The sequence below is a fragment of the Ascaphus truei genome, unplaced genomic scaffold, assembly GCF_040206685.1.
Source record: "Ascaphus truei isolate aAscTru1 unplaced genomic scaffold, aAscTru1.hap1 HAP1_SCAFFOLD_323, whole genome shotgun sequence".
NCBI classification, from domain to species: domain Eukaryota; kingdom Metazoa; phylum Chordata; class Amphibia; order Anura; family Ascaphidae; genus Ascaphus; species Ascaphus truei.
In genome coordinates this window covers 429,781-442,436 of record NW_027456213.1, presented here as the reverse complement: position 1 = coordinate 442,436, position 12,656 = coordinate 429,781, and the positions used below count along the sequence as shown (strand labels likewise).

General features: G+C 41.3%; 1 protein-coding gene across 1 annotated transcript in view; it reads left to right on the top strand.

Moving 5' to 3' along the window:
• Positions 1 to 1,576: 1,576 nt before the first annotated feature.
• SPIDR (scaffold protein involved in DNA repair) overlaps positions 1,577 to 12,656 on the top strand; it is a 234,685-nt gene continuing 223,605 nt past the window's right edge. Inside the window, exon 1 of the mRNA XM_075583445.1 lies at positions 1,577 to 1,803. Coding sequence (XP_075439560.1) covers positions 1,577 to 1,803 — 227 coding nt within the window. The remainder of the gene's footprint in view (positions 1,804 to 12,656) is intronic.

Genomic DNA, 12,656 nt, shown 5'->3' with positions numbered 1-12,656 from the left:
GTTCTGTGTTTGAAACCTAAGGTTTTATTAACATTCTTAATGTCAATCTTTTGGGAGCAAGTCTTTTCCCTAAATTCAAATTTAGAAATGTAAAATATTTTAAGGTTTAAAAATATAGTACGGAAACCAAATTTAGCCTTTTATTTATTTCGCTGCTGTTGAGTCACTGTGGTTCAAGAAGGGACTGCATCTTTTACTGTACTGTTTTTGACTCTGACTAGGCTACATTAAAGAATAATATCTAATCATGAATACATTTCTGAATGATGTTAACGCTCTTCTACGAGTGGAGATGTGCACTTTGCGAATTTCACACATTTCGAAAACGTTTGCAGCAAGTTTGTTGAACGCTAAAATTCCATTGGCATTGTTTTTTTTTTTTTTAATTAGTTTTGATTAAGTTTGTTTTTGCAATTTGCTAATTTAGCTAAATTTGTTTAATGGAGAGACTGAACACCCATCAGTGGCTTGTGCATATGGGGGAGCAAGGGAAGGGAGTGTGGACGGATACAGTACATATGTTTGCGCATTGGGGGTGCTACCAGTTTTGGATATCCATGATAGAGCACTCGATAACATGATATCTAGTTATATTGGCAAAGGATGTGGGTAGGGAGATGGTATGGTGATGGCAGCAGGAAAAGGCAATTAATGAGTGGGACCCCAGTAAAAAGATTAGTAACTGCTCATTGAAAAACAGCAGCAGTTGTACTTGACCCTAAACAGTAGCTTTCTAGTATGAAATTAAATAAAATAGAAAGGTACTGTAGGCTTTACTAAAATATTATATATATATATATATATATATATATATATCAATCATAATCATCCTCAGGTGAGGACAAACAGGTCACCACCATCAGAGTGGAACTGATTGTAAGAGAAGAACGGCCAAGTTACTAGCACCATTTGAAGTGTCTTAGAGAGAGTGGCTATCCATGCCAAACCAAGCATACAGTACACGTTTTTGCTAGTGTGAATAAGGAGGAGGGCAGCACCACCAACACTTTCATTGTCTTATTTTAATACCTGTAAACTTATAAGACACATGACCTATCACACGCTTACATGGCAAAGAACATACCAGGGCACAAGCAATAGCACGGTTGGAGACTGCTCAATTGCGGGTACTAGTCGATTCGGTAACTCAGGGATTTAGTCGAGGTGAACGTCGTCATCAAGATGATGTACGTGATAGAATTAGTGATGAGGAGAAGGCTGTGTGGGGGCTGTTCCAGCACAACCAGCTGCTATTAGCAGTGGGCAGCATAGGCACGGTGAGAAGGGGCTTTCTGGCATGATTAGTCCATGCTGAATGCCCGCACGCAACAGAGCCCCGTGATGTCACGCGTGCTTCTACTTGCCGAGATCCATGGCCTGCAGTGTTGCTTGCTGGGGGGCGTGCTCGTGACGTCACGTGAGCGGTGCATCCTCATTGGCTGAACCGCACATGTGACTCCGGCATTGCGCTACAAAGACAAAAAAGTTTGTCTGCACGCATCGCTCCTACCCACGCTCACGTGCGCGCGCGCAGTATGGACACTCCAATGCATTTACATTGAACTGGGCGATCAGCATGGACGTGGCCTTAGACAAACACGTGGTGGACAAATTATATGTAGTCCAATACAGCAACCCACGGTTCACAAAGCTGTACACGTTGCATCACGTACACAATACTGCCCTTTTGTTGAATGGTCAAGTGGCCAAAATGCCAGTAGTTGATATTCTGTCCTTTGTAGAGTGCATGGGTTTAAGGAAGTTAGAAACCTCTGCTGAGCCTCGCTGGAAAATACCATATAGGTATTCCTGTTCCACATCTGAACCAATAGGTTGTTGAAGTAGTGTGGCGGGCCTTTGATACTGTAGGTCACACAGTAAGAGTGTGTACCACACACACACAAACTTGTGGGCTTGTGCACATGGTGAATGGGGACTACATGACTGTTACCGCCCAATCTTGGCAATAGGGCCAGGGTGTTTGAGGTGGTGATGGCAGTACTGATGCCTTTTGTAAGGGAATTAAAAGCAGCAGCACTTTTTGGAGGCATGCTATCCTCTGTTTGCAGGGTTTTTATCAGAAGGCCCATAAAGCATCTGATATTCTTTTAAAATTCTTTTAAAATGACAGGGTTATAACTACAGGGTTATTAAGCATGGCTTTCTTCAAAGGGCCTGGAGATTGGACTAGTAGCAGGAGATAATAGAACCATCCTGGTGGCAACTAGTAATTCCCGAGAAAAGAGCAAACGGTCAATGACTCGGCGTAGAAGTACTCCTGATTTTAATATTTCCATTATGATAACGCGATGGCTATGGGTGACCGTTAAAGCTGCGTATGCCTGTGGGTGGTCTGTTCTGGAGACTGGGACCCCCACAGAGAATTTTTTTTTGCCCGGAGAAGCCGGCGAATCCAGACCGCAGGTTCCCCTGTTACGAAGAACACTGAAGCTGGCTACATCTGTATACAAATTACAGAACAATGTTTTGTGTGACTTCTGCTGCAATAGTTGAGTGAGAAGGAAAAAAGCCAGACAGAGACTTTACAAGCTAAGCAGCTGCCTCTCCTACCGAGAGGAGGAGTATTCTTGTGATTCTGGCCAACCCCTGGGTGTGCAAAGGCAATGGGGCACGTGCACAAATGTCTGTGATGTGAGGGAAGGATCCGCATAAGTGTGAGATATATTCAGCACTAAACCATGCAGAGGTGGATGTTGAATGACCTGTAGCACTTATTCTGCAACAGGACTCTCCAAGGAGTTCTAGCTTGTAGTTGTAGGAATAGATAGGGAAGCGATCCCTTGGTGTAATGTTATAATGCATTTCAATTCGTATCTGTAAGTGCCGTTGTTTTCCATTTCCATGGTGTCAGTGGTAGGGGAGGGGAAATGGTGGGACAACAACAAATTATGAAGTAGAAGAGGGGGGGGGTGTGTGACCAGATAACAATCATATGTCGGTTGCTGCTTCCCTTTCCCTATGTGAAGCCCAGGACTTGGCCATGACTGGTTGCATTAGGCTTTAGGGCTCATCTTAGCTGAACTCTACATCGGTACAAGATAGCAATCAGGTGCTGGTTGCTTTCCATTGCCTTCTCCATGGGACACAGCTTCTGAGGTTTGGCCCACACCATGGCCGCAATTCTCTAAGGTCACTTAGGTAGGATTGGATGAATCGTCGCACAATAATGCCAGTGTCCCATTTTTAATTCCGTGTATTTTATTTTTGTTTCACTACCTTTTCATTTAATTTTTTATAGTTTGAAGTGTAAGTGTGTACACACACACGCATGCATGCATACATACATTTTCTAGCGACTGCATTTGCAAAATGGTGTAACCTGCATTAGGCCGTGATTATAGTGGGCGCGACGCCATGCCTCCCCATCGCCTCGGACCTCAGAGCAGGGATAGCTCAAGCGACAGGAGCGCGCGTCTACTGTTATCTCAGCCTTATATTGTTACATGCCGTAAACCAGCGGTGCGCAAAGTGGGGGATCGCGTGAGGCCTCTGCAACGCTATTACTTACCTTGACTCTGCCGGCGTCACTCATGTCCTTGGCAACGCGGCGTCAAATGACGCTGCGGGATCATGTGACGTCACATGACCCCCACGGCGTCATTTGACGTTGCATCAAGTTACGGGAGGGGGCGCGAGCACCAGCAGAGGGAAGGCAGGGGGGCACAGCTGCAAAAGTTTGCGCTCCCCTGCCGTAAACCACCATGCAGCTGCAGTGAGAAATTATATACAGTAGAAGCTGTGAGTAGAAACTGATGATTTGCACATATTTGACCTTCAATGTAATACACAATGGTTTGCGAAATTATACTGTATGTATGCATGTATTGGCAATAACATGGGAAAATAATTGTAAACATGGATACTCGTTATCAATAATATAAAAAAATGCCTGCATCGCACATAAAGTAGCATAATATAGCCTGGAAAAATGAGTTGTCTGTGTTGTTTGAGCGGGGAGGAGGGTAGCTGGGTAGACGGCAGGCATGGAGAAAGCGACAGAGAGCATGAGAGAGGGGATAATGCATATATGTAAACTGACATAATCTCACTGGAGTGACGCCAGTATATTGTTGTTTAGCGTACTACTACAGCAATGTTCAACACAAGTACTAATATGGCTGAGAGAGGGGGGACATTGTGTAGTAGCCGCATATACTGTATGACGTAAGCTAACAGTTAGTTTAGTTACTACCCCAGTACACTGTTTGCTGTGCTACAACATTTACTAATACTAGGGCTGAGAGAGAGAGAGACACACGTCATGAAAAGAACAAAGCTATAGCATTGCTATTGCAGGGATACATACCCAATGTCACTTGTCAGTGTCAAAAAGCTAAACCTTGGTTATGGCTATTATTAAGCCAATAGCCTTGAACTGGTTACAAAGAGTTTATTAAAAAAAACAACAAAAAACACTTTTTGCAAAAATAGTAAGATAGTGCGATTTTGCTAACTTGGCAAAAAAAAAAAACAATTTGAAAGTTTTTTTTTTTTTAAAGAAAAGAAAATAGAATGGAGGTTTTGTAACAGAAAACACTGCACAGCAGCAGGAGTGGATAGGGCTCAAATGAGGAAGTGGCCATAGAGGAGGATGCAGAAGCAAGTATCATGAGGCTTTTTATGTTGGAGAATTAATATAATAAGGGATTTTGTAACATCCTACATCTCTGTTCATTCAAAAATTAAATGATGTTGCATCACGTCACAACCCCAAACTGAAAAATTGCCGAGATGCAACCTGTGTTAGTAGCTTGTATATATATGTGTGTGTGTATTTATATATTTATATATGTGTGTGTGTATATATATATATATATATATATATATATATATATATATATATATATATATATATATACATGTACAGGTATCAGTACCGTGTTAGCCAAGCTTCAATAATCAAAAAATAAATAGATGATACCGTTCTGTGGCTAACGAAATGCTTTTATTTGTGTGAGCTTTCGAGATACACTGATCTCTTCTTCCGGCGATGTAACAATGAATGAAGCAAGCAAAAGCTATACTATAAACAGTGTCTATTGGAATGTTATCTGTGCTGGTCCTTCCCCCGGTGTGGATGTGTTTATGGCTGGAAGTGTCAAAAGGTTCCTGAAAGCAAGTGATGAAATAGTGTGTATGTGTATCAGTGTGAATAAAAATGAATGGAGAGCCCACAGTAAAGCCCACAGTGCTTTACAAAAGGTGTGTGTGGAGTGGGAGTGGATATAAATGGTGTGGGTGGGTGTGGAAATGTGAGAGTTAGTAGCACAACTAAAAGTGTGTGTGGATACTGTGTGGTCCCTATTGGTGTATAGGGATGAAAAAACAAGGAGTATAAGTATGTGTGAGAGACAGCTGTGTGTGCATACATATAGCACAGTATGTACAGACATGGCCTATAGCGCTCATGGGAAGAGAGTTCACTTGTGTCAGTAATGACTCATAAAATTTCAATCTCTGTTTAGGCCATAATATATATATATATATATATATATATATATATATATATATATATATATATATATATATATATATGTCATGGTCGTCAACTCCATGTTCTCTCTAGAGACCGCTTTATCCTAATAAAAAGATCTCATGCGATAGAGAGATGAGGCTCACTATGCCTATAAAACATATAAACAGGACAGAGCGCACCGGGGTAAGTATTCAAAATAATATATTCAAGTACAAAATATTACATCTAGAACTTAACATCAAGTAAGCAGCGACAGACATCCAGAGGGATTTCAAAGACTCCAAGCGTTCCGTAGTTCTAATCGAGAATGGGACTGTGCGTGCTCCGTCCCGCACCACATGCAGTGGGCTCCAACCATAACGGTGGCTGCAGATTGAACCATTTGTACTTGAATATATTGTTTCGAATACTTAACTCTGGTGCGTTTTGTCTTTGTACATATCTTTCATAGGCATAGTCTAATTTCTCTTATCGCATGTGGTCTTTTTATTAGGAGAGAGCTATCTACTTATCTGTTGTTAAGATAAGGATATTTTTATAACTGTCGGCTCCACGGAGCCAAGGTCTTTAGTTTAAGACCAAGCACTATTCATCAATAGACCTTGAGATGTCAGACTCACAGTGACTGAGGGAGTAATTCTATGTTTTACTAGAAGTGTCATTGCTTGAAACATTTTCTTAGAGACCCTCTAAGTGTTTTTTTTTTATAAGTGTTAATATTTGGATGTAATTCCTCCCCTTGAGTCTAATGCCAGTACAATTCATTCTCTCACTATGCACATGTAATGTGAAAAAAACACATGTGGCAGTTTCAAACGTATTTAGTTTAAGGCTATTCAAGCAGCCATACTTTACAAGTTTACTTTACAAGCCCATGTAGGTGATTAAGGCTGTGCCTATAGTGCCGGCGACAGTGACGCAACGTCGCTTTAAAACAAATGTATTGAAGCCATCGCGTGCGCTTATAGTAGAAGTGATGCGACGGATGGATCGCGATCGCTGGAAGTCACTTCAATTTGATTTTTCCAACGACCATAGCGTGCCATCGCGTCGCTGTTGCCGTCGCCGACACTATAAGCGCAGCCTTAGATATCATTGGGATCTCAACATGGAATCAGATGTTTTTCATGGTATCTTATCCCAGATAAGGAAACTCAAATCGAGCTCTGTATATCTGCACACGTTTATATTTTTTTAGCACATTGGATCATATGATAAAGGAGATGAGTTGCGCAATTTCATATGTTTTAGATAAGCATTAAGTGGATGGAGCATCCAACGTGTCTTCAAGAAAAAACATCACTTTACTGACTTGTAGTTTAAAGCTTACAGCACGGTGTTAGAGCAGGGGTGGGCCAAGCACGGCCCGCCACAAGTGGGGACTCGGTCCCTGGCACCTACCTGTGGTGCGGGTGTCGGAAACTGCAGCGTAGGAGTCCCCGCGCTTCTGCCTCCTTCGCCCGTACCACAGGTAGGAGCAGAGGGAGAAGGAGAGTGACGAAAAAGGGAGAAGGAGAGTGACTGGAAAAGGGAGGAGAGTGACGAAGATGGGAGAAGGAGAGTGACTGGAAAAGGGAGGAGAGTGACGAAGATGGGAGAAGGAGAGTGACTGGAAAAGGGAGGAGAGTGACAGAGAAGGAGAGTGACAAAGACTGGGGTGACAGAAGGGAGACTGGGATGACAGAGAAGGCAGTGTCAGGAAGGAAGATGGGTGTGTCAGAGAAGGGAGAAGTGTGTGTGTGTGTGTGTGTCAAAGAAAGGGGAAGGGTGTGTCAGAGAAGGGTGTGTAAGAAGGGAAAAGGGTGTGTCAGAGAAGGGTGTGTCAGAGAAGGGAGAAGGGTGTGTCAGAGAAGGGAGACGGGTTTGTCAGAGAAGGGAGAAGGGTGTGTCAGAGAAGGGAGACGGGTTTGTCAGAGAAGGGTGTGTCAGAGAAGGGTGTGGGGAGGGGGAAAAATTAAAGAGGGGGAAAAATTAAAAGAGAAGGGGATAGAGTGAGAAGGAGGCAGAGAGTGGGGAGAAGTAAGATATAGAGAATAGGTGAGAAGAATAGTATGTACAGTAGGGGAGAAGCTGGTGACGTGGGGAGCTTTGGTTAGCTTCATGGGCAGCAGACTTGATATAGATTCTTCCCTCCAACCAAAATCATTGCCCACCCTTGTGTTAGTGGAAAACAAACTTACACCGACATAAACTCCTTATGCGTTTCACGACTTCATCAAAAGAGTTGACCAACCACAGACTTCAGTGGCCTATTATATACACAGCAAGAGCTAAATATATATAGTTCAAAAGTAAAAACTACAGTAACAAAAAATTTTCCCATCAGAATATCCAAGAATCTGAATGAACGAGTCCAATTCTAATACTTTCTACCAAGGGGATAAATGGAGGTGGGAAAAAGTAGCAGCAGATGCATATACTGTAGGCCTATGTGTTTTTTGCAGTGTGTGTGTGTGTGTGTGTGTGTGTGTGTGTGTGTGTGTGTGTGTGTGTGTGTGTGTGTGTGTGTGTGTGTGTGTTTTTTGCACGTTTTTTCCCCCCACCATAATTATTAGGGCACTTCTGGTTAACAACCAGTTGTACCTGCACTGTAGCTCATACATGGCACTTTAAGTGCTTCTTACATTTGAACCCTTTAGGCACAGTATGTACATCATGCACCCCGTGCTGTGTGCTGCAGCGATAGTTTCCTTCTTTCTATCTATATAAGTATACAGTATAATATTGGTAGTGTATGACCTACTGAATGGATCTACAGTGACGTGGTTATAGGCTTAAAATATTTTGGCCAAAGTATTGAACTAAACGACCCATATTTATGAAGAAAGAATACAGATAAAACATATTAATGTACTAAATGATTTGTCGGGTTAAATATGGCATTGGGGCCCTTTTAGTCTCTTGTAGTATATATAAGGTTGTCACGGGAGACCAGGCCATTTACACCTTTTCACCAGGATCATGCATTGAGCAAAACGAGTTAATGAAATAAATTGTAAATTTATTCACAGGAAAAGGCAAACACACAATGTTACACAAACTACAGCAAAAAGACACACTTACTTGGGAATTGGGGTTGGAAAACTATACATTCCTAGGTGTAGGGGCTTATCAATCCAAAGTGTATCATAAAAACTGTAATCAACCTGCAGTACCAAATGCCACAGCTCCCCTCTCTCTCCAAAGGGCAGGAATTCACTTGGTGCTTAGAATCTTAGAAAACTTTGAGAGACCTTGGAGAACGCTGGAAAACGCCCTATCTAATGGGCGCAAGGGGTTATAATACCTCTGACTTTCATTTAAAAAAATACTATAGCCCAATCGAAAGCGTGAGAATTTTCTCCGCTGCCAATCAGAGACAAGCTGGTAGACACAACAGGGTTACCTGGAAATCTGAATGAACCAAGGGGCATGGGCAATTTGGCACCTCTGGCCCTGGTTCCCTCAATGCCACCCGCGGTGACAGGCTCCTGCCAGTCTGGTGGGGCAAATCAAATGTATATGCAAAATACAGTAGGAAATAGAATAAGAAGCTGTATGTTATTTCTTACTAGCCATATTCCCCACTCTATACAATCAACTTGGACTGGACTTTTAAAAGTCCCCTCACAACCTTGTAGATGATTGGAATACCCCAAGAACCCCTATACTGCTTCTGGGTGACCTGGGCATATACTGGGTATCCCCATTAACCTAGGGACCCCTTGACTGTTTCAGGGACACCTCACATCCCTATACCCCTTTTACCTTTCTGGTCTCTGCTGAAGCAGGGACCCCTAGTGGTGAGTCGCGCAAGCGTTTTCAAGGGGAGGTATTACCGAGACAATGTGTCTACATGCAGCCAGGCGTCCGACCTGATTCCTGGGTATATTTGTAGGGGAACCAACAACTCTGGACCCTGACTAGATAGACACAATCTGACAACAATTTCTCTGCAAAGCCCCCCCTCCCCCCCAAAACTCATACCACAGCAATCCCGGTTTGCTGGCATCCCTGGAAAGGTAAACACACAAAGATTCTTTATTCTCACATAATTACAGGTAATGCTTTTACAACAGTTGGGTCCAAGAGCTGACACTCCTGAACCCCAAAACATGGATCAGAGGTAACCAAACGGACTTAACCTTTATTAGTGAGCCTGGCTACCTCTTCACCGTCACAAACCCAATAGCACTCCAAATGATACAAAATATATATATGTATATATATATATATATATATATATATATATATATATATATATATATATATATATACACACCACACTTATTAAGGTTATGGTTGGGTAAAAAAAGTGACAAAAACCCTCCACAGTAAAGTAGGGATACTACTAAAGCTTGCTGCAGTGGAAGTGCTGTGTGCTGGGCGATAATGGTGAAAGACAGGGTTGCAGACCTGTCTAAGACATGCAAATGAATATACAGTAATATTTACAGTTGCTATATATATATATATATATATATATATATATATATATATATATATATATATATATATATATATATATATATATATATATATATATATATATATATAGTGGGTTTAGGTTTTGCACTTATACAGTATAAGGATAATAAGTGGCACAGTGATCATACAGTAGTCTGTCCCTCAGATATGGAATCTAAGCTCTTCGTGGAAGTTAATTATAATTTGTATGTGTAGTGTTGCGTACATTTGTAGAACAATAGAATAAAGCATTGTAATTCATTCGTATACATAGGAAAATAGTCTGCTTTGCAAAGCATGATGATGGAGGAGGAATTTATAATTGAGCTGTGGCTCAGATGTTTCAGTCAATTAGACTTTTTTTTTTTAATTATGCAAATCTTTTGGTTGTACAGAACAACCGTTGGATGTTCTGAGACCATAGACTTATAATTACGAATGTGCAGAGTAACTTTTGCAATGTGCAAAATAAATTGTACATTTATAATGGAATATGCAGAACAACATGTACACTGTGCAGAGTAGCTTTTGAACACATCTGCATCCACACCCTCATGATCTGAAAGTTAGGGATACTACTAAAACTTTGATGGAACAATAAATAATAACAATTTGTCTTAAAATAGCAGTTGTTTTTCTTTATAACCGTCTTTTAGCAGTTTCCACATGCCTAGCACCTAATTTAACAGAGGGCACCAATACCTTGGCTTTAATGTCATAGTTTGAGGATTTTGTGCATGCCTTCACAAATGTTTACTGTCAAAATCACAGAGCTTGTTATGATCAGGTACTTGATATCAAGTGTTAGAGTCTGTCTTTATTCAGCCTCCTACCTATACTTCAAAGCCCAAAATCTAGAAGCAAACAGTAGTAATCTGAACCACATAGTCATTTAGAAGCCTATTTATTGGATAGCCAAAGAGTAATTGGCGTGGGAAATTTAGTGAAGATTAGAATCAGCAATTTGGGAATTTACGTTAAAAAAATTAAGTTCCCTTATTTTGTTCTGAGAACAACACAAAGAGCTGCCTGGCCCATAGCCCTTGAGCACTACTTAGAATTTGATGTTCTGCCTGTCGCTGCTTCAGCTTTCAGGGAGCGATCTAAACTGAGAACTTCCTCTAGTATTCAGGATAAAGGGGAAGGGATGAGGTTCATGTGATGACTGCAACAGCATTTTGGCCCATTAGACATTTTGCTACTGAAGTGTTGATATGAAATGTTGCTTTTACAGCGATTTGTATTATTAAAAGGTTTGTTCTCTCTGAGATATTGCGATATAAACTAGTTTCTTTAGCAACATCTTGATTCTGAGTTCATTGGTTTCTTTTGCTTTAAGATCCGTAAGGCTGGGAGTTCATGCCTTGTACTCCTAGTTCCCATTGCACAGTTATCTTTTGTCTTTACTTATTTGCTTTAGGAAGAAGCAACATAATAGTTTCAATAATGGAGTTAAGAAACTACCGTCTTAAGGCATGTTACCTTTTCACTACTGAGCGTTCCTTCCTGTCCAGTCCACAGGCTGACAATGCAAAAACAGAATGCAGTGGTAACCACAGTACCACTAGACCAGATTGAGTCTGTCAGCATGCTTGTCACTTTTTACATACTGGTAGTAGCTTCTCCTTTTCTTTTTCCGTAAGAATCAGCTGTGTGGTCACTTCCTGTTTGTGCACAGAGCTAATTGTCTTGTCCTGATTTTGAACATACAAGTAGTGTCCAGGGCTAGGCAGTTTGCACCTATTGAAACTATCCCTAGGCTGAACAAAGATGCTGATTTATTTCATATCATGTCCATAACATATGGTATGATTCTCCTGAGTCCCTCAAGGCCGTTGTCACTACTGTGTTCTGCTGTACTTTAGCCTACTTTAGTGCTGATTCTGCATAATGCAGTGCACGTTTGTGTATTGCCTATGTAAATGCACTTCAGCTTTAAAAGAAAATGTGAAAGGGTCCCAATATTCTTGGGAGTCCACAGAACCCCAGAGCTAGTAATCCTACTTAACAGCGGTTGGTACTGTACGTGGGCAGTGGTTCCCAGACCTCTCCTGTGGATCCCCCAGAAACTCTAGGTTTTTACGAATAACCGGTGCACTTCCTCAAAGGTGAATGCATCTAATTTGCATATGAAGAGAACATGGGGCAGGTCCCTTAGAAACCTGGTGTGGCCAAGAGTCCCTGTAGAGAAGATTGGAAACCACTGGACTAGGGCATTTTCCAGATGATTAACTGAATTTTGACTGTGAGAATAATTTTCTAACAAAATAATTATAATGGCCTCTGATGTTAAATATCCACTTTTGCTAATCTTCTTGGGGAACCCTTGGTGACATCCTGTGGAACCCCAGAGTATCAAAAATACAGGTTGAAAGCCATTGGTCTATGTAATGGAACGGCATACCGAGCAATGAAGCATTAATCGCAATGTATGTTTCTTTTTGTCGTTTAAACTATTTTTTACATGAATAAAATCAGTAGGACATTCCAGATGATCAAGACTTTAAAAGGCCAGAACCGTTATGGGTGATACTTGCAGAGTTAAAGAAAATGGATGCTCAAAAGGACCACAGTCATATTGCACTGCAACAAATGGAGACGAGCACAAGCATATCACCATTAATAGCATTGTTTATCTAACTTGATCATTAGTTGTTATCCCCAGTGTAGAGTATCCCCAGGTTACCCAGCTGGACCATGTTTTAGCAGAAGT